Genomic DNA, 17,864 nt, shown 5'->3' with positions numbered 1-17,864 from the left:
TCCCTTTCTGGGGCCAGGGTGTTTAAAACTTGCTAGGTAAGCTCTGATCCAGGAAAAGCTGAAGTAGTCTATGGGCCCAAGAGTCTGGGGGTGGGGTGGGCAAGAGCTGTTCCTCAGAAACAGGCACTGCTGACAGGGAAGACCAGTCGCAGCTTTATTAATGACAAAGAGATCCCAGTTCAGCCAGGGAGCTCCTCAATGAGAATTCTTGGAGCAGGTGGCAGGGGTCCTCCCCAAAGCTGCTCCAACTCCTCGGTGAGGGCTACCACCTCCTCAGCCGCCACAGCATGGGCTCGATGGGCCCTTGCACAATCTAGAGCCAGGGATGTGAGGGCCACCTCATTTTCATTGCTCCAAGCCAACAGGAACTGGCACTTCTTCCGCGCCCGATAGAGGCGATCTCGCTCTTCCGTAGCCACAGCTTGCTTCCGGGCCTGGCTCAGGGTCTGTGCCAGGTGCCCCAGGGCTGCCAGCGTGTAGCCTTTCCGGTTGGCGGGGCTTTCACCCATCAGGATGCGGGCGGCTTCGCGCATGGCACCCCGTGTGCCCAGGGGACCAGGCGGATGCTCGCCTGCTTCCAGCACCTGGGCTGCGGCCTGCAGGGCTTCCTCAGCAGAGGCGAAGACTTGCTGCGCACCCAGGGCTCCGGAAACGCCGAGCAGTGTGGCACAGAAGTCAGAGAGCAGTGCTTCGTCGCCGCCGTGATAGAAGACGAGAGTGTGCGCATAGGCGAACAGCACATTGGGCAGCTGGAAGCGCACGAGTGGCGAGGCCCGGCCGCGGCTCAGACTGGCCAGCACGGGGATCCGGGTGGGCACGGAGGGCGCGCAGGCCTCGGGAGGGTCTTCGAGAAAAGGCTCAGCGGCGGCCTCCTTCACGGGTTCCGGGGGCGTCCTCGCGGGGGTGGGCTCCAGCTCCGCAGGGTCACGGTCCGCAGCATCATCCACCTCCTCCAGAAGCCGCGGCCCAGCCCCACGGCCCCACCACCACGGCCTCCATGGGGGCAGCAGCCGCCCGGCCTCGCCACGATTCAGCAGCCGCTCGAAGGCCACCTTCTCTGCCGGGGCCAGTAGCTCCCAGAGTCTGGAGGGCCCGCCTGGCGCCGGGCCAGGCCTGAGGCCTGCGTCCTCGGGGTCGTCCTCGGTCTCGCGTTGCTGACGCAGCCGGCGTAGGGCGCTGGCCAGACGGCTGGGCGAGGCGCTGCGGCCGCGAAGCTCTCCCAGCACCTGGTCCCGGTAGAAGTCTTCGGCGCAGGTGCCATGCGCCCGGTAGCAGCGCAGGGAGCAGTAGGGCACATTACAGCGAGGGCAGGTGTAGCGCGCGGGCTGGGCCTCCCCGGCCGGGCAAAACCCGCAGGGCCCGGCCGGCTCCATGGCAACCGGCGCCCCGCGCCACTTACGAACACTCACAGGCCGCGCGGGGCAACTTCCGGCGCTAATCGGTTACTTCCGCCTCCTGGCAAGGCCGACGGGGCGTGGTCAAAGCCCCCGAGGACTCTCGGCAACTTCCGTCCATGCTCGGTAGCCAAGCCCCACCCCTCTATCTAGTAGCGCTCGAGCGGGCGCCGTTGTGGGTCGGGACGCACAGGATCCGCCCCGCGCGGTGAGAGAGGGCTGGCTCGTGCGCAGCCAGTGCTCCGCTGGTGCCAGCTCGCCCCCCAGTGGCTTCTTTTTTAGCACCATAAAACGCCCTTGTGGAAGTCGATCTTCGTGAAGCACCTACTCGGGCCACTGATTGCGCAAGGCCCCTGGGGAAGGAGGTGTGTTCTTGAGCTGAGGGGCAGCCGAGCGCTGAGGAGAACCTACGGGACACAGACAAAGGGAGATGTAGAAGTAGGGTGAACATGGATGCTTGGCCGAGACTCTGTTTTTGGAGGTGTTTCCCCTCTTGAGAAGAAAGAACAGATAACTGAGCTCCTGTTTGGTTTCCCCTCCAAATCTATGGTTCATCCGACCTTTATTTTTTTTAAAGATGTTATTTATTTATTTGTTTATTTGTTTATTTATTTATGAGAGACAGATACGGGGGGGGGGCGGGGGAGAAGCAGGCTCCATGCAGGGAGCCCGACGTGGGACTCGATCCGGGGTCTCCAGGATCACGCCCTGGGCTGAAGGCGGCGCTAAACCGCTGAGCCAGCCCGGCTGCCCCCGTTCATCCGACTTTTAGTACCGAATCCATACTATGTGCCAAAACACGAGGAGCAGAGATGGGATCCCTCGCCTGATGCAACTTCGTTTGAGGCCTTGATCCATGGCACCCGGGGCAGTGAGCTCTGGTTCTTTAGTCCCTCACATCTAGTCCTGTGGAGGCCGAGAAAATTAGGGCCATTCAAGTTTAACATTGGCACAAGTACAGCCATTGTACCTTTGGCAGCCATCTCAGGCCACTGTGACCAGGTACTGAACTCTACTTTACCCCAGCTACAGAAAAAACCCACAAAGCATGCCCTTATCAGAGTAAGGAAGCAAGAGCTTGTGAGACCTCTTTACTGAAGATTCTCACACCCCCACCCTTACTGAAAAACCCCACCTTACCCCTAGACCAGCCCATAGAAACCCAGCTGTAACCCACCTCAGGGTCCAAGTCCCTGCTTCACTGTGTCGGGTATACTTGGACCCGAGCTCAAGCTTGTTAATAAACCCTTATGTACTTGCATCCGTGTCAGCTCCTTGGTGGTTTTCTCGGATTCACAATCTTGGGCACAACAGTCCCATCCCAGTAAGTTCGACCTTCATAATACCTTGTTATTTCTACATGGATCATCTATTTATCAAGATCTGGATGGATTCGATGACCTTCAAGTCCCCTCATTTTCTACATCCCCATTACTAGTCTCAGCTACTAGTCCCTTAACTGGTTCCCTTTCTTGCCAGCTTTTCAGAAAAATCAGCCACAAATTGGATCACCAGTCAGATCACATCAGGCCCTGGCTTAAACCCTTCCCTGTACTTGGTAACTCTTCATTGCACTTGGACTCAGACCTGAACTCCTGTCCATGTCTGATGAAACCACACAGCTCTGCACACAGTCCCCTGGGCTGGACCTCTTCCATTATCTGATAGGTTTCAGGCCTCATACACCCCAGATTCAGAGGCCTTCCCTAGGATGTCTGTTCAACTCCACTGTCCCTTTCATTGTACCACCATTAATATTTCAATCCTTTTTTATTTATTTATTTATTTATTTTTTATTCACGACATAGAGAGAGAGGCAGAGAGACAGGCAGAGGGAGAAGCAGGCTCCATGCAGGGAACCCGATGTGGGACTTGATCCCGGGTCTCCAAGATCAAACCCCAGGCTGAAGGCAGCGCTAAACTGCTGGGCCACCGGGGTTGCCCACCATGTCTCTTTCTAAAAAGATTACTAGAGATAAAAATAGGCTATATGTTTGCACATTTGCTAGCTGGAGGATTCTGAATCTAAGCCCTTCATATCTTTTATTCTTCACAGCAACTCTCAAGCTGTGATGGCAGAAATCAAGTAAGTCGTTTAAGGTCAGAAAATCAGAAGGATTCAAATTCAAGGCAGTCCAAGCCCGGATCTAAGGTCTTTACTTATGTTACACTGTATTTCAAGAATCAGCAGCATAAAAAATTTAGCAAAATGAGAGGAGATCCATGTTACTAGGGGAACCTCACATGAGTCCCAGAGAATTCCACTCCCAGAACACTCAACCAACCAACCCACCATCCTAAGCTGTGATTAGGTTAAGGAAGCTAGCTAGCCAGGTGGAGGTACAAACAAGCTTACCACAGTGCCAACATAATCAGGCAATGTTCTAGATACTATTTTTAGGCAACAGGCTTGAGCAATGGAAGCCCGGATAAGGTAGAAGGGCCCATAGTGACCACCGGGCCAAAATAAGCCCATCAGCAATCCACATCACCATAGCCCTAGCTGACCAATGAGCTGCTTACAAAGGATAGCTACTAAAAGTTCCACATTCCCCTAACTCCACCCCTCTCCCTTAACTACAGGCCATCCCCACTGCCTCCTGGCAGAAAGTCTCTCCTCTGATGCCACCACCCAGGGATCCCTGCGCCCCCCCCCCCCAGTATTCAACCTGTGTATCTCTTTTGTTCTTTTTTTTGAAATGTTTTATTTTAATAATTTTTTTAAAATTTTTACTTATTTATGATAGGCACACAGTGAGAGGCAGACACAGGCAGAGGGAGCAGGCTCCACGCACCGGGAGCCCAACGTGGGATTCAAACCCGATCTCCAGGATTGCGCCCTGGGTCAAAGGCAGGCGCTAAACTGCTGCGCCACCCAGGGATCCCTCTCTCTTTTGATCTGCCCTAGGCGAACTCTTTTAGGGCTGGCACTGGCCTCTACCCAATAGGGTTGGCCCACACTTTCCCAAATAGGTACAGACTAGACCCCTGCCCTGGACTCCATTAAAGTCATAGCTGGTTTCAAGTTCAGGAAAGGTCAGATTAGCCTTCCCTGATAGGTCTCTTTACTCAAACTCCTCTACTGATGTCTTCATAATCCTCCTGAGAATTGTTATTGTCTGTTTAAAGAACAAGAACAGGGCGCCTGGGCAGCTCAGTTGTTTAAACGTCTTACTCTGGGTTTCAGCTCAGATCTTGAGATGGAGCTGTGTCCAACCTCATGCTCAGATGGGGGTCTGCTTATAGATTTTCTTCCTCTGCCCCTCCCTCAAGTAAATAAATCTTTAAGTTGCCATAAATCTTTAAGTTGCTATCTTTGGATTACCAATTTTCATGGTAAGCCTTTTCTTAGAGAGTTTATCATTTCTTCTCCATCCTAGCCAAGAGCCCCTGCATCTTCCAACTTGACAGTGGCAAGAAATTAAGACTCAGGCCTCAATGTTCTAATGAACACACCAGCCCTAGAAACCGTGTATCTGTGTATCTTCCTGAGGCTCTGCGTGTGAAGATGAAACAATGAGATGACTGAACCAAGTGGCTTTATTGGGGAGAGCCAGGATTACAACGGACTTAAGAGTTGGCATTGGGGCCCTTCTTCTTGCCAAAGGTGGGCACAACATTGACAAAGCGTCGGTTGTACTGCATTCGTCGCTTGGCTCGGCCTGTCTTCTTCTTCTTTTTCTCCTGTTTGGCCACCTGGGAAGAGGGAGGGATGATCAAACCTTGGCTGACCTTTTATGCATTCCCTCAGTCTTAATTCTAGAGGGAGAAGGCAGACAGAGGAAAGACCAAAGGTCTTGCTTGGCTTAGCTTTGATTTAAAACAAAACGCATAAAAAACCCTCACAAATAAACAAAACACAACAACAACAACAAAACCCAAAGTCTAAACACCCCACTAGGGGATCCCTGGATGGCGCAGCGGTTTGGCGCCTGCCTTTGGCCCAGGGCGCGATCCTGGAGACCCGGGATCGAATCCCATGTCGGGCTCCTGGTGCATGGAGCCTGCTTCTCCCTCTGCCTGTGTCTCTGCCTCTCTCTCTTTCTCTCTCTGGGACTATCATAAATAAATAAATAAATAAATAAATAAATAAATAAATAAATAAATAAATACAAACAAACAAACAAACCCCACTAATACTTTCACCTACCTTGGGAGTCTGCCCTCTTACTTTCCCAGCACGGGCCAGGGAACCATGGACTTTACCTGGGGTGGGAACAGTCAAAAGACAGTTAGGAGAGCAAGAAGGACTCGCCAAGCAGAATCCTTTCTTTTCCAACTCAAGTTTTTAAAGAAACCAGACCAACAAGGAATGAGAACAAAGTTGTAGAAATATAACCTCTGACCGAGAGTGTTTTCTATGGTACATTCCATGGTTTCATTTCAGGATCTTCAAGCCCCTGACTTTAAACACAAGTGAAAAACACTTCCAGGAATCTAGTCTGACTTGATTTTTGTGAGAAAACAGGTAAGTAACTGAAATAAAACTACACTCTGGCTCAGTCTCCCAAGGACCTCTCAATGAGGGAGGTAAACAGGAAGAACCACCCTGAGTTGAGGATACTGAACTCCACACTCATTATGGGCTTACAAACATTTCAAAGGACTATGCTCCCCAACTCACCTCCAAGCATGCGGCCGGCTACCTCCAGGGTGGTCAGAGCCTCCACTCCACACTGACCTAGGGTAGCCTCATCCTCTAGAGGCGAGCCTGCCAGGAGCAGGACTTGATCTTCCGGGGCGATGCCCTCCAGCGAGGCTACATGAGCCTACGGGGAAAAATAGGACTCATCGGCGATCCCGCGGGGGGCGAGACCGAAGAACTCAGGAAGGGTTCTTCATCGTCCCCCCAGAGGACGATGCCCAGGAAGCACCACGCAGCCTTACCTTGATTTGGGCGACCGTCTCCTGGCCGGTCACCTCGAGGGTGTGTAGCTCCTGGGCGCGGACAAAGAGCTGCATGTCGGCGACTGAAGAAGGAAAGGCTTGTAAGAGACGAATGCTCTGGCAGAGAAGGGGTTGGGGGAAGGTGGCAAGCAGGGACCGATCGCGCTGGGATGTAGGTGGTCGCGGGATCTCACGTGGATAAGGCCGGGCCTGCCAGTGAGGTCGGCTGAGGACCGGAAGCTGACTCTCAAAGCAGATCCTCTCCCTCTACTCTCACCGCTCTCTCTGACCAGCGGGCGACCTGTTATTAAGCCCTACAAGTCCAGCAATGGCCGAAATATTACCTGAACCGCGGACACCGCAACAGCTACCGCGAAGATGGAGTCGAGAAAGAGGAAGGGGCAAGGGCGCGTACGTCCTCACCGCCTGCTGCGTGCCACGTCACTGCGGAGCGACCGCTAGGGCCTTAGGATTTTGTGCAGGCTTAGCTCCGCCTCTTCACGCCTTGCGCAGGCGCTCTTTCGGTGCCAGGCGGTGCGCCCAGGAAGGGGCGGGACGTAGCTGGTTGCGCGCGCAGGCGGCCAGTGTACGGGAGTAGTTCAAGATGGCCGCGGCCGTGTTCCGGGCTACGCTGAGAGGGTGGAGAACCGGCGTCCCGCCGGGCTGCAGGCTACGGCGGCTGGTGAGAACGCTCAGCCGGGAGGTGGAGGAAGAGGGCTGCTTTCAGTCTTGTTATTCCTGTAACTCTGATACTGATACAAGATAGAGGCAAAGCCTGCAGCGCGTTTCGGTGTGTGGGGCGTAGAACCTGATTGGTGGACAACGTAGGTTAGTCAGAACTGGGAGGGGCAGCATTAACTCCTGCTAATTTTTTAAAAGGGGTACTGTTCCACAGGTTAGGTAGGGGTCGACCCCAGATCATTGGCGACACTAATGGGAACCTAGAGTTCATGATGTACAGGCTACTTCATCCCGCTTCCCTCTTCTCGTAACTCCGGGGCCTGTCAGGACTCCAGGGTATCTTAGGAGAAATGTCCAAGAAGGATCTTCAGGCTGGAGGATGGGAGGACGGATTGCGGAGAGTTACCCTAGGTAGATTATTAATGTCTTATTTTACTTTAGATGGAAAAAGGGAGTAATAAAATACCTAACTTGTATTCATTGTAAAAATCAAGTCAAAACAGTACCCTTAATACTTGTAGTCCAGTGCTTAGTGGTGTTTATACGAGGCCAAAATGTTCCAGAAAAGCGAGGGTCACATCGGATGATTGTGACTTGCTGAAGTTATCACGGTTGCTGAAGTGCCCAATCCTGAACTATAATATTTGTGTAGGATGTTTAGAGGAGACTTTAAGATACTGAAAAATGGTATATTGGTCAGACTTACAGTAAATTGGCTTTGGCTTTTGAGTCCCAGAGAAATCCCAAGAGAGGAGGGCTCTTCCAAGTGCTTGAACTTTTCCAGCTCACCTCTACCTTGGCAAACTTAAGTCTGATGCTTTCCTACCTCCAGGCTTTTATTTATGCCATTCTTTGCACCTGTAGTTTCTTTTTTTTTTTACTTACGTTCTCCCTCTTCTGTGTGGGGTGGGTGTGTGGTGGATGGGCTGATGGGAGCAATGGTTGCTTATTCTTGTTTTTGGCCTCAGAGCCAGACCCAGGGGCCTCCTGATTACCCCAGTTTTGTGGAGTCTGTGGATGAATACCAGTTTGTGGAACGCCTGTTACCCCCTACCAGCATCCCAGAGCCCCCGAAGCATGAACATTATCCCACTCCTAGTGGTTGGCAGCCACCCAGAGGTGAGCTGGGCAATGGTGATGGCGTGAAGTTTACAGGAAAACCTCCCCCTCCCTAGTGGTCTACCTCACCAGCTGAGGCTCTGGGATTCCACAGTGGGTTCAGGATTTGTTTTGAGGTCTCTAAGGGCTTAGCATCTGTCTCATGTTCAAGGGCGGGCCTGGGAATGCAGCCCTGTTTCACTAGTACCGGTCCATTCACACTGTCAGGATGAGGTCTTCCCATTCAGGAAAAGTGAAGCATAGAGAGAACACCTAAGAGGTTGGACCCCAACCCTACCGCAGTAGGCCTTATAGCGTAATTGGGAACAGAGCTTGGGAGTTGGGCAATTCTGGGTTCGAATTTGGCTCTGCTGTTCATTGTCAGTGTGATCATGAGTTAGTCACTTAGCTTCTCCCAACCTCAGTTGCAGCAAAATGGAGATAATCTGCACAGTACATAAAGCACTTAGCACAGAGCCCTGTATGTGGTAGTAGGTGTTCAGTGCTGTAACTCCCCATTTCTTTGTGCTGGAGATTGGTATTAGCCTCTATGACCCAGGGGAGAAGTACAAGGATTGGTCCCAGATGAAGGACCTAAAGATCCATGGAGGCATGGCCCTAACTTCATTTTTTCTTGAGCACCTTCTGCTGTCACACCCGGCACTGGGCCTGTGAGGTTACCGGGGTGAACCAGCTGGTCCTGGCTCTAAATTTAGGGAAAGAGCAGGTCTTTTTTTTTTTTTTTTTTTTTTTTTTATTCATGATAGACATAGGGAGAGAGAGGCAGAGACACAGGCAGAGGGAGAAGCAGGCTCCATGCAGGGAGCCCGACATGAGACTCAATCCTGGGTCTCCAGGATCACACCCTGGGCCAAAGGCAGGTGCTAAACCGCTGAGCCACCCAGGGATCCCCCGAAAGAGCAGGTCTTCATGAGATCTAGAGGTGGCTTTACCATTGGGTGCGCTGATTCTCTGTAGACTGAGGGGAAGGGTGTTGGCTAAGGTGGGCCTGGGAAGATTTGACTTGTCATTCTTCCATATAACAGACCCCCCACCCAACCTGCCCTACTTTGTGCGGCGCTCTCGAATGCACAACATCCCTGTCTACAAGGACATCACACATGGCAACCGCCAGATGACTGTGATCCGAAAGGTGGAGGGAGACATCTGGGTAAGTGAGGGCATGGGTCAGGTCTGATTCTGACCTTTTCAGGGCTGAAGGAATGGGAGTCTGCTAGAGGGGATGAACTGACCAGGTTTGATTTGTCATCTCCCCTTCCTCCACTCTCCCTCTCCAGGCCCTGCAGAAGGATGTGGAAGATTTTCTGAGTCTACTGCTGGGGAAGACACCTGTCACCCAGATCAATGAGGTGACAGGTACCTTACGGGTCAAAGGCTACTTTGACCAGCAGCTCAAAGCCTGGCTCCTGGAGAAGGGCTTCTGAGGCTCAGCTGAGCAGCCTGAATAATAGCATCCCCCACAGACTAGAGTTTAGGGGGTCTTGGAAGGAGGGGGATGGCTATTGAAGCAATTAGGACAGGAGGTATAAATGCCAGGCCTAAGAGCTTGGGCAGGGCAGAGGAAGTTAGGCTAAAGGGCTTCAGAGCAGGCCTTTGCTCATATTAAGGGGTAATGGGACCCTCTTCACAGGTGCCAGCAGTGGGAGAGGGCTGTGTGACATTGGTGACCCTGCCTTCATCAGAGCTCATTGGGTTCTGCTGTTCAAATTCTGGAGGTTGACAACTGCCCCTCTAGTGGAAGTAATAGCCCAACCCTGTTTAGGGGAGGGTAGCACAGGGTAAACCCACTGAGCACATTCCTCCTTTGTCCCTCAGACCCTCACTGCTGCAGACATTCCTGAGGCTCCAGGCCAGACCTGGTTTGGTAGAGGCTATGGAGAACACAGAGACTTAGGCCTGGGTCCCAGAGATCTTCAGTTCCAAGTGCAATGCTGGTACAGACATAGAACGCCCATGGCAGCCCCTGGGCTCATTCTTTTTACCCGTGGAGTAGAAGGCCCAGTCACCTCTGCCATTCTAGGCAGGATTTGGGCCTGACAGTATTTCTAGCTCCAGGAAGCTGTGATTAGCTTTAGCTGTTGTGTCCACAAGGGGGTGCCTGGGAGCTCCCAGCCTGCCTTTCCAGCTTGCTGGCCTCTTTATCAAGGGTGGACAGGGGCTTTGCAGGAAGAAAGATGCTGGCCTTTTGCCCCTGCCATCCCGTCCCACCCCAGCCAATGATCCTTCACACTTGCCCCATCCTTGGGAGTTACAAAGGTCAGAGACCTGAGTGCCCAACCTCAAACTAGTTAGGAACAAGGTTCAAAGCATGGCTCCCCTACTTGTTCTATGACCTGGGGCTCAGTTTCTTCATATGGAAAATGGGGACATCTTCACAATTGTTTAATGGCTTGTCTAAATCCACGTTCCTGGGGATTCTCAAGTCTGCAGCCTGAGCAAGAAAAAGCAGCCTGGCACACTCATCCCATGACACCAGCTCCACCAGTTGTTAATGCGAGTCTTTATTAGGCTGTATATACAATTTAAGCTATTAAAATTTGTACAATATTTACAAATTAAATAATCATCTGAAACTGTCTCCAGCAACTCTTGTAACACAGAACCGAGGATAAAAAAAGAGAGGCAGGCAGGCCTCGGCTCCTGTGGTCCCTACACCTGGCCCAGTGCCTTTTCTAAACTGGAAAGACCAGGAGCCTGACACTCCTGCTCCTCTTTCTTAGGGTCAAGATTTCAAGTTCAAAGACAAAAATTTAAGCCAAAAAACAACAGCAAGGAAGTAATTCCAATTCTTCAAAACTCAAAAGTTCTGTAAGTTGAGAAGTGACCTTCCACAGATTCTCGGGCTTGCAGTGGTTCAGGAGCAGACATGAGCCCTCAGCCTGAAGTGAGGCCGGGCAGTGGTTGCTGGGTGAGACTAGGAACAGTCTCACTTTATAAACTGCAGGGAGAGAGGGACCTGGGGGAAGGGCAGGGTGCCTCAAGGCTGCCCACCTGCTCCTCCACCCCCAGCACTCCTTTCCCTGAGCTGTGCAGTTGTAAGACACGGAAACACCACAGGGCAGAAGTGACACAGCCACCATCACAAAGGGCTCATAGGGAGTTTAGAGTCAAAAGGGACATCAGTACCAGTCTTGGTGGGTGGCCCAGGGAGCAAGTTCCTGGTCTGCCTCCAGCTCCTTAAGTTCACACATGGGATTGGGGAGCTAATACTGTTTTAGCACTGAAGCGACTTCACACACACACACACGCACACACAAAAGTGAGGCTTGGAGGAGCAGCCCCTTCTCCCAGAGAGGAGTGAGGGTGTAGGGGGCTTCTCAGAGACTATGCCTCTCTGCCTTCACGGCCCCAGCAGGACAGGCTGAAGGGTGGGAGAGAAAGGCTGGGACTAACCCGAGGTCCCCATGGCTGCCCGGGACTGGAAGGGCTGGAGTCAACTGGGGCCTCAGGCTTCTTTCCATTTGGCCTAGGGGATGCTGCCTCCTTTGTCTCAGAGCTTGGGGTTCTTACTCCCTGGTGCAGATAGAGGGAGTGGGCACTTGGTGGCAGGACATGTTACAGCAAGGGCTGCTCAGGAGAGTGGAGGCAGGGGCGGGACCGGGGTAGTGTCAGTGGGCAACAGGGGACTCCAACTTTTGCAGGCGGCGGCGGCGGAGCTCTGCTGCATCAGGCTCCCCATCCTCGGGCAGCTCCTCTGTGCCCAATGACTCAGGAGCTGGTGACAGAGTTCAGAAGTGGAACCTACAGAAGTTCCTTCCCCACTCCCTACCCCCCGCTTCCGAGGCTGACTCAGGCTACCTGGAGGCTTTTCAGGCTCAGGGGTTGGTGAGGAAGCTCCTGGGGATGGTGTGGTGGCCTCCGAGCTAGGGATGCTGGTGGGGGAGGCAGCAGTGACAACCACAGGGGCAGGCTCCTCAGTGGGGCTGACTGAGGTGGCCAGCCGGGGTGGACTAGGAAGAGAAGAGGTAGAGGCAGGTGAGGCCTTGATATCCAGGCACAGCGGCATACTTTTTGGTCCCTTGTGAGCATTGTAGGGTAGAGTCAGCACTGATGTACCTCTGCAGCCTGACTTAGCAGCAGACACAAGAATATGTGTGAGTTCTCGTGATTCCATACTACAGATGGACCGTAGACCACTTGCAGGCCTTGTTCACTATTAAACTGCCATTTCTAATGGGGTGCCGGGCTCTGTACACACTCAAATCTCAGACTCAAGCTCCTCTCCCAGGCTGTGCTGTCACTGCTGTGTGCCAGGCACTCTGTACATGTGACCTGTGCACAGGACTTAGAACCCGTCTATTCAAATAAGGTGATAGTGGTTACCAAACAAGTGAGTGGTGGGACCACAACTTGAACTTTGGCCAGGCTGGCTCTGGGCAACTTTTTTATATACTGTCTCAGATCAGGGGCATTTGTTCCCAGGGACAGGGTCACCGTATGTGAGAAGCGTACACATGATGAGCTAAAGCACTGAGAATTAGGAGTAATTTGACTTTAGAAAAATATAAAGGAGCAAAACTCAAAATTAGCTCTCTAATGAACATCAGTCCTGTGACAGAGGCCTCAAGAACCTGGGGATCTTAGTCTGTCTACAGATAGGTTGGCCTGAATCCATAGGTGACACGGAGTGGCAGAAAAGAAAAAGACCAAGAACCCTGGCCAGAGGCCTTCTGTCGGCAGCTCTATGCTGCCGTCGCTGCCCCCACCCGGCCCCCCGTACCTGGAACAGACATACCCCAAGGAGGCGAGCACAGTGAGGTACTGGTTGATCTGCAGCATGGCGGCGTCCAGCAGTGTGTGGATGTTGCGCAGGCTCTGCAGCCGAGCCTCCAGGTGCTGCCGCTCATGGCCTTCCAGAGCCCGCAGCTCCTCCGGGGTCAGCCCAGCAAAGCCCGCAGGGGGCACGGGCATTGGGGGGAAGGCTGGAGAGAGGCAGAGGCTCAACCTGGGCCTAACACCCCCTACCCTCCAGATTAACCCTGAGAGTGGCTCAGCTCACCAAAGGGTGGAGGCAGCGGCATGCCCATCCAGGGTGGAGGGAAGGGGAAGCCTGGGGTGGGGCCAGCCTCAGGGGTGGGGGCAGAGCCAGGGGCCGAGGCAGAGGCAGCAGAAGCAGCTGTGGTTGTGGCTGCTCCATTGGGCCGAGAAAGGGCTGCTGAAGAGTAAGAATAGGAAGTTAAGAGACCTCTGCTTCCATTCCTCCCACCCCATGGCTGTCTCAGTACCCAAAGGACTCACCTGCACTGGTAGATGGTGGGGCCACAGGCTCTCCTGAGCTGGGGGGAGGTGGGACAGGTGGGAAGGGGCCCATGGGGGGCCACAGCGGGAACATGCCTGGAGGAAAGGGAGGCAGGAGGCCCTGTGGGACTGCGAGAGAACGGGGCAGTGAGAAGAGGTCCAAAGTGAGATAGATGCAAATATATGCAAGGGGCTGGCTGTTAGGAACTTTATCCCTGTTCTCACAGGCCTCTCTGAGCTCAGCACGTGATTATAAGCCACTGATGTTCCTCTCTATGACCCTCTCCCCCACCTAGACTGAGCTGAAGAACAGGGAGTCTGATTCACGTCAGCATTTCCCATACCCAGCTCAGGGCAAGTACTCAACGGAGTGTGTTGAATGGCCAAATGAGGGGGCCACTCACAGTTGGGGGGCTGGGGCAGGAGTGGTGGGGGGTGAGCAGCCGGTGGTGGCCCCTGATCCGCAGGTTCAGGAGGTGGTGGTGACTGGGTTGGCAGTGATGCCCGAAGGACGTCCATACGGCAGGTAGGGCAGGTCTGCTGCCGTTGGAACCAGGAACGCAGGCAGCTGGGGGTCAAGACCAGGTAATATGGTCAGCGATCCCTGGGGGCCTGCCTTCCACACCGTATTCCTTGGTGTCAGGCTCCCCGGGCCCACTCCTACCTGGTGTGGAAAATGTGGTTGCAGGGCAGTCTCTTGGCACCAGTCACCATCTCTTCTCGGCAGATGATGCAGACATTGTCCATTGCCTGGAGTTCCTCTGGGGTGGCATCTGGATACCTAATTAGGATGGTCCAAGGATATGTCAAGACCAGAGGCAGAGATGGGAGAACCTGGGGCAGAGCTTAGAAGAACCACTAGAGCGGCCCACTTACAGTGTGTTCATGTTGCGGATAGCTCGGCGAGACATGATGGCATCTGTCACAGCCTTCTTGAACTGTCTGAAAGGACAGTTTCAGTGAAAGTTGGGTGATGGGGGGAGGATTAGGTATGGGTCAGGCAGGCTGGGCTGGGCTGAGCTGGGCTTACCTCATGGCCAGGTACATAGGCCGGATAGCAAAGAGAGGGAAGGTGTGCACCTTGATCATGATGGTCATGAAAGCCATGTACAGCAAAACCTTGATGAAGCCTGGGGGCAAGGGGAGGTGCAGTCACAGGGCCTGGGAGGCAAGGCTGGGGATGTCGATCCAGGTCAGGGGAGGCCTGGGCTCTTCTCACCTGTAAACAGCTCTGTGTAGAGCATGTACACAGCCTTGTTATCCCAGGGGTTCTCACTCTGGAGGTCCACGGAGTGCAGGACATACTTGATGAAGATGGTGAGCACCATAGTCATCAGGATCGCATACTAGAGGAGGACGAGGGGGTGGGGGGGCCGTAAGACACAGTACCCCCTTGCTGCAGTCACCCTCTGCCAGTGCAGTGATACCAGCATGGGCTCGGACACAATGGTGTCCTCCTAGCTCCTCCACTCACGAGCTCCTGCAACTTCTGGCAACTCACCAGACCCCTCCAACCCTGTCGGCCTGTTAAGTGACAGAATTAACTGTCCCTTTGTAATGACACTGTTTTGCCAATGAAAAGATACAAGTGCTCAGCACAGGGTCTAGCATACAGCTAGCACTCAACAAATGTGAGCTGTTATCACCAAACACACCTCCCTAGCTATCCGTCAGCTAATTCCTTCATCCATCAATAGCCAGCTCCTCTGGCATCAACTTTGAGCACGTTTTCCCTGAGTGCCAGGTCAGGGCTCCTCCACACATGCCTCTTTCTGTGCTCCCCCCACTCTCCCAGGTGTGAGCATGTAGAAGGCAGGAGCCGAGACTGGCTGATGGCTGCTCCCTGGTGGCCTGCACAGGCCTGACCCCAGAACAGGTGCTCAGGAAGGGTTTATCATGTTATTCAAGGCATGTTCACTGCCACCTCAGGCTTGTCCTCCCAACCTCCCAAGCCAGTTTTACCTCAAAGCCAAACACCAGCTGCACAGAGGCCCCACGGGTCAGGATGCTGTGATAGGCATGGCTGACGAAGAGGAAGTCCAGGATGCCCAGGAGGAACATGAGGGCTGTGGGGACCCCCCAAATGGGTTGGTCGGGTCAGCCTGGGGTCTGACAGCCACTTCCTGGTTTAAGAGCCCTCCCTGCTACCCTCCAGCCCATCGTGGCCCTAGCCATCTAGTCAGGTGGCACACTCCATTGAACCCAGCCCCCTGGGAACTCCCAATTTTGCCTAGGAGGGTATCAGAGCGGCCCAAGCTCCAGGTGAGGAGGCCAAGAGCTAAGGGGCTGGGCAGTTAAGAAGCCCTGGAGTGGAACCGGGCAGAGATGATGCAAATTAACTTCCCAATTTATCTTTCCTGTACAGCTGTGGGTTGAGGGGGATGCCTGTGCTCTAGTGTACAGGTCCACGGTTAGTGACTTTCCATGTTCCATGTTCCAATCCTCCACGGTGTCTCTTCTCCCTCCAGCTCCCTCCATCCCCTCCCATGGATCTCACTCACAGACAATGCGGCAGTGAAAGAGCCAGGAGATATTGGGGCTGCGTTCCATCTGAGGCAGAGCAGAAAGGGGGCCCATCAGGAAGGCTTGGGCTCACCCCACATCCCCAACCCAGCCTTCACTGCACAAGCCTACCCACCAAGCCACTCCTTGGCTCCCATCTGCTTCAGAGAACCCTCTGACCCAACTCACAAAGTCCACACGGTCCTCAGCCAGCCAGTGGAAACACTTGAGGAAGAGAAGGAGAGTGAAGAGTGCAACGAAGCGGGGGCTGAAGTCGTCCCGAAAGACAGTGAAGGCCAGACAAGTCTCAGTGACAGCATACCAGGAACGTTCCAGAAGGTGCTGGGGAGTGAACAAGGAATGATGAGGAACACAAGACATTCTGCTTGCCCAGCCCCCTGCCCCTCACTTTTGGAGTCATGAACATCTTACCTCCATCTCTGCTGCCCTCAGCTGTCCAAAGAACACCTTGCCCATCACTTTGCCCAAGAGAAAGACAAGTACAAAGGCCTGGATGTAGAGGACCTAGGAGTGAGAAGAGACTATGGTTTGAGGTCACTTTCTGCTCTGCTATGTCTGGGGTTCATCACCTGGGAACCTCCCTATGTCCCCATCACAATTAGTTCAAAATATGACAGCTAGCAGCTGCTTCACTTCTAGTCTGCTTACCTGACCTCTAGCTCCGCCCCTGCCTCAAGCAAACGCCTCCTCCCCTCCCAGGGAGTTCCTCCCACCCTGAGCCCTGTCTGTACTCACTGCCATGCTGGGGCTGGACTTGGTCAAGTACACCACAGTGGGGTAGAACTGGTGCTTGAGGTAGTAGGCATGAGCCACTACGGCCCCGGTCAGAGCCAGGCTGGCCGCCATCATCACTGCGGTGCGGAACATCGCCCCGGCCTGGAGACCTGCTTGGGGAGAGGGAAGGAATAACCCGGGTGATGCGTACACCGTGCAGACCGAGCACAGCGCCCGAAACGCAGTGTCATTAAACAGGAGAGGAAAAAAAAAAGACTCGCCTCCCCTCACCCTCATAATCAAGAATAGCAAGACGTCAAGAATAGCATACGCTCCCCCATTTTACAAATAAGAAAATGGAGACTCAAAGGGGTTAAGCGATCGCAATGACGCAAAGCCTGGAGCCCGGATCAGTCTTGTTTCAAATCTAGGGCTTTCCATGCCGCCGCCTCCAGGGAGGTACGAGGAGAGGCAACCGTGCTGGAGGAAGGGGAACCGCTACCACAGCCTCCTAAAAGGTGATGCGGAGGATGCACACGCAAAAACCTCCGGAAGCAGGAACGTGCCGCCTGGACTAGGAGAAGCTGGGCGCTGGGGGGCGCAGCCGGGCACGCGACAGCGACGGTGACAGCTCGGCCAGGGTGGGCAGCTGCGACACGCGCCCCGCGGGAGCGGGCGGGTACGTCAGTCTGGAACCCTGGCGTCCCCCAACCCCCGGGGCAGGGTCCACTGGGGGGCAGCGGAGAAACGGACGATCGCCGCGATGCAGCGGCGGCAGGGAGAGGGACCCGGGTCGTCCCCGCACCTGTGATGGCCAGAAGCTGCGACTGTCGCAGGCGGGGCCCAGCCTCTGGAGAGCAGCCGCGCGGGCACCCGAGGTCGACGGACAACTGACAAGCCGCGAGCCGGGCTGAGGGGGCGCGCCGACCCCGGAGCCCTCAACGGGAGGACCCAGGTCCCGACTCCAACCACTACCCGGGCCCGACCCCGACCCCGACCCCGGCCGACTCACCAGGAGCCCACCGCAGCGAGCCAGCTCGATCCCCGAGACTGCGGAGGCGACTTCGGTTAACGACACTCCCCACCCCCTGCGAGCCGGAACTTCGGGGGTGAGACACCTCACTTCCGGCGGGGCGCCGTGTGGACCGTACCAAGTGCATCCTTCCTTCGGCCGCACCACGCACCCTCCGTGGCGCCGGGAGCAGTAGTCCCACCACCGTATCCAGGCGTCGTGCCCACTGCCGGAGCAGGAGATGCGAGAGGTGGCCAGAGTGGAATAGGGCAGCGAGGGAGGTAGTTGGGGTCCCC

At 54.4% G+C, this 17,864-nt stretch overlaps 4 protein-coding genes across 5 annotated transcripts; 1 reads left to right on the top strand and 3 right to left on the bottom strand.

Annotated features, from left to right (window-relative positions):
- Positions 1-130: 130 nt before the first annotated feature.
- On the bottom strand, positions 131-2,649 carry ZNHIT2 (zinc finger HIT-type containing 2). Its single transcript, XM_055311359.1, has one exon. It carries the CDS (start codon positions 1,371-1,373, stop codon positions 180-182), a length of 1,194 nt encoding a protein of 397 aa, XP_055167334.1. The 5' UTR covers positions 1,374-2,649; the 3' UTR covers positions 131-179.
- A 2,267-nt stretch (positions 2,650-4,916) lies between these two features.
- FAU (FAU ubiquitin like and ribosomal protein S30 fusion) lies at positions 4,917-6,764 on the bottom strand. Its single transcript, XM_055313187.1, has 5 exons — positions 6,626-6,764; positions 6,282-6,364; positions 6,019-6,163; positions 5,545-5,600; positions 4,917-5,090 (listed from the first exon to the last, which is right to left on the bottom strand). The coding sequence occupies exons 2-5, from the start codon at positions 6,354-6,356 to the stop codon at positions 4,965-4,967; spliced, it is 402 nt and encodes a 133-aa protein (XP_055169162.1). The 5' UTR covers positions 6,357-6,364; positions 6,626-6,764; the 3' UTR covers positions 4,917-4,964.
- Positions 6,765-6,838: 74 nt separating this feature from the next.
- MRPL49 (mitochondrial ribosomal protein L49) lies at positions 6,839-10,658 on the top strand. Its single transcript, XM_055313172.1, has 4 exons — positions 6,839-6,963; positions 7,931-8,081; positions 9,107-9,231; positions 9,359-10,658. The coding sequence occupies exons 1-4, from the start codon at positions 6,886-6,888 to the stop codon at positions 9,503-9,505; spliced, it is 501 nt and encodes a 166-aa protein (XP_055169147.1). The 5' UTR covers positions 6,839-6,885; the 3' UTR covers positions 9,506-10,658.
- Positions 10,561-17,835, bottom strand: SYVN1 (synoviolin 1). Of its 2 annotated transcripts, none has more exons than XM_055313155.1 (16): positions 17,569-17,835; positions 16,578-16,726; positions 16,254-16,346; positions 16,011-16,163; positions 15,821-15,869; positions 15,282-15,385; positions 14,539-14,665; positions 14,350-14,449; positions 14,196-14,261; positions 13,984-14,100; positions 13,724-13,887; positions 13,320-13,448; positions 13,081-13,236; positions 12,817-13,003; positions 11,880-12,031; positions 10,561-11,796 (listed from the first exon to the last, which is right to left on the bottom strand). In XM_055313155.1, the coding sequence occupies exons 1-16, from the start codon at positions 17,714-17,716 to the stop codon at positions 11,690-11,692; spliced, it is 2,001 nt and encodes a 666-aa protein (XP_055169130.1). In that variant the 5' UTR covers positions 17,717-17,835; the 3' UTR covers positions 10,561-11,689. The 2 variants fall into 2 exon arrangements, with proteins under 2 accessions (XP_055169130.1, XP_055169134.1); XM_055313159.1 differs by having other exon boundaries at positions 13,081-13,233.
- Between the last annotated feature and the right edge of the window lie 29 nt (positions 17,836-17,864).

The sequence above is a fragment of the Nyctereutes procyonoides genome, unplaced genomic scaffold, assembly GCF_905146905.1.
Source record: "Nyctereutes procyonoides isolate TBG_1078 unplaced genomic scaffold, NYPRO_anot_genome, whole genome shotgun sequence".
In the NCBI taxonomy this organism is placed as follows: Eukaryota; Metazoa; Chordata; class Mammalia; order Carnivora; family Canidae; genus Nyctereutes; species Nyctereutes procyonoides.
This window is presented reverse-complemented; position numbering and strand designations above follow the sequence as displayed.

Bases quoted from the DNA above. Each gene is read 5' to 3' on its own strand.
- ZNHIT2 (XM_055311359.1), bottom strand. From the start codon at position 1,373: ATGGAGCCGGCCGGGCCCTGCGGGTTTTGCCCGGCCGGGGAGGCCCAG.
- FAU (XM_055313187.1), bottom strand. From the start codon at position 6,356: ATGCAGCTCTTTGTCCGCGCCCAGGAGCTACACACCCTCGAGGTGACC. The intron at 6,164-6,281 runs GTAAGGCTGCGT...TTTTCCCCGTAG, and splicing joins AGACGGTCGCCCAAATCAAG to GCTCATGTAGCCTCGCTGGA. The intron at 5,601-6,018 runs GTGAGTTGGGGA...TTCCCACCCCAG, and splicing joins AGCCGGCCGCATGCTTGGAG to GTAAAGTCCATGGTTCCCTG.
- MRPL49 (XM_055313172.1), top strand. From the start codon at position 6,886: ATGGCCGCGGCCGTGTTCCGGGCTACGCTGAGAGGGTGGAGAACCGGC. The intron at 8,082-9,106 runs GTGAGCTGGGCA...TCCATATAACAG, and splicing joins TGGTTGGCAGCCACCCAGAG to ACCCCCCACCCAACCTGCCC. The intron at 9,232-9,358 runs GTAAGTGAGGGC...CTCCCTCTCCAG, and splicing joins AGGTGGAGGGAGACATCTGG to GCCCTGCAGAAGGATGTGGA.
- SYVN1 (XM_055313155.1), bottom strand. From the start codon at position 17,716: ATGCACTTGGTACGGTCCACACGGCGCCCCGCCGGAAGTGAGGTGTCT. The intron at 16,347-16,577 runs GTGAGTACAGAC...TCTCACTCCTAG, and splicing joins AGTCCAGCCCCAGCATGGCA to GTCCTCTACATCCAGGCCTT. The intron at 14,101-14,195 runs GTAAGTGGGCCG...CATCCTAATTAG, and splicing joins ATCCGCAACATGAACACACT to GTATCCAGATGCCACCCCAG.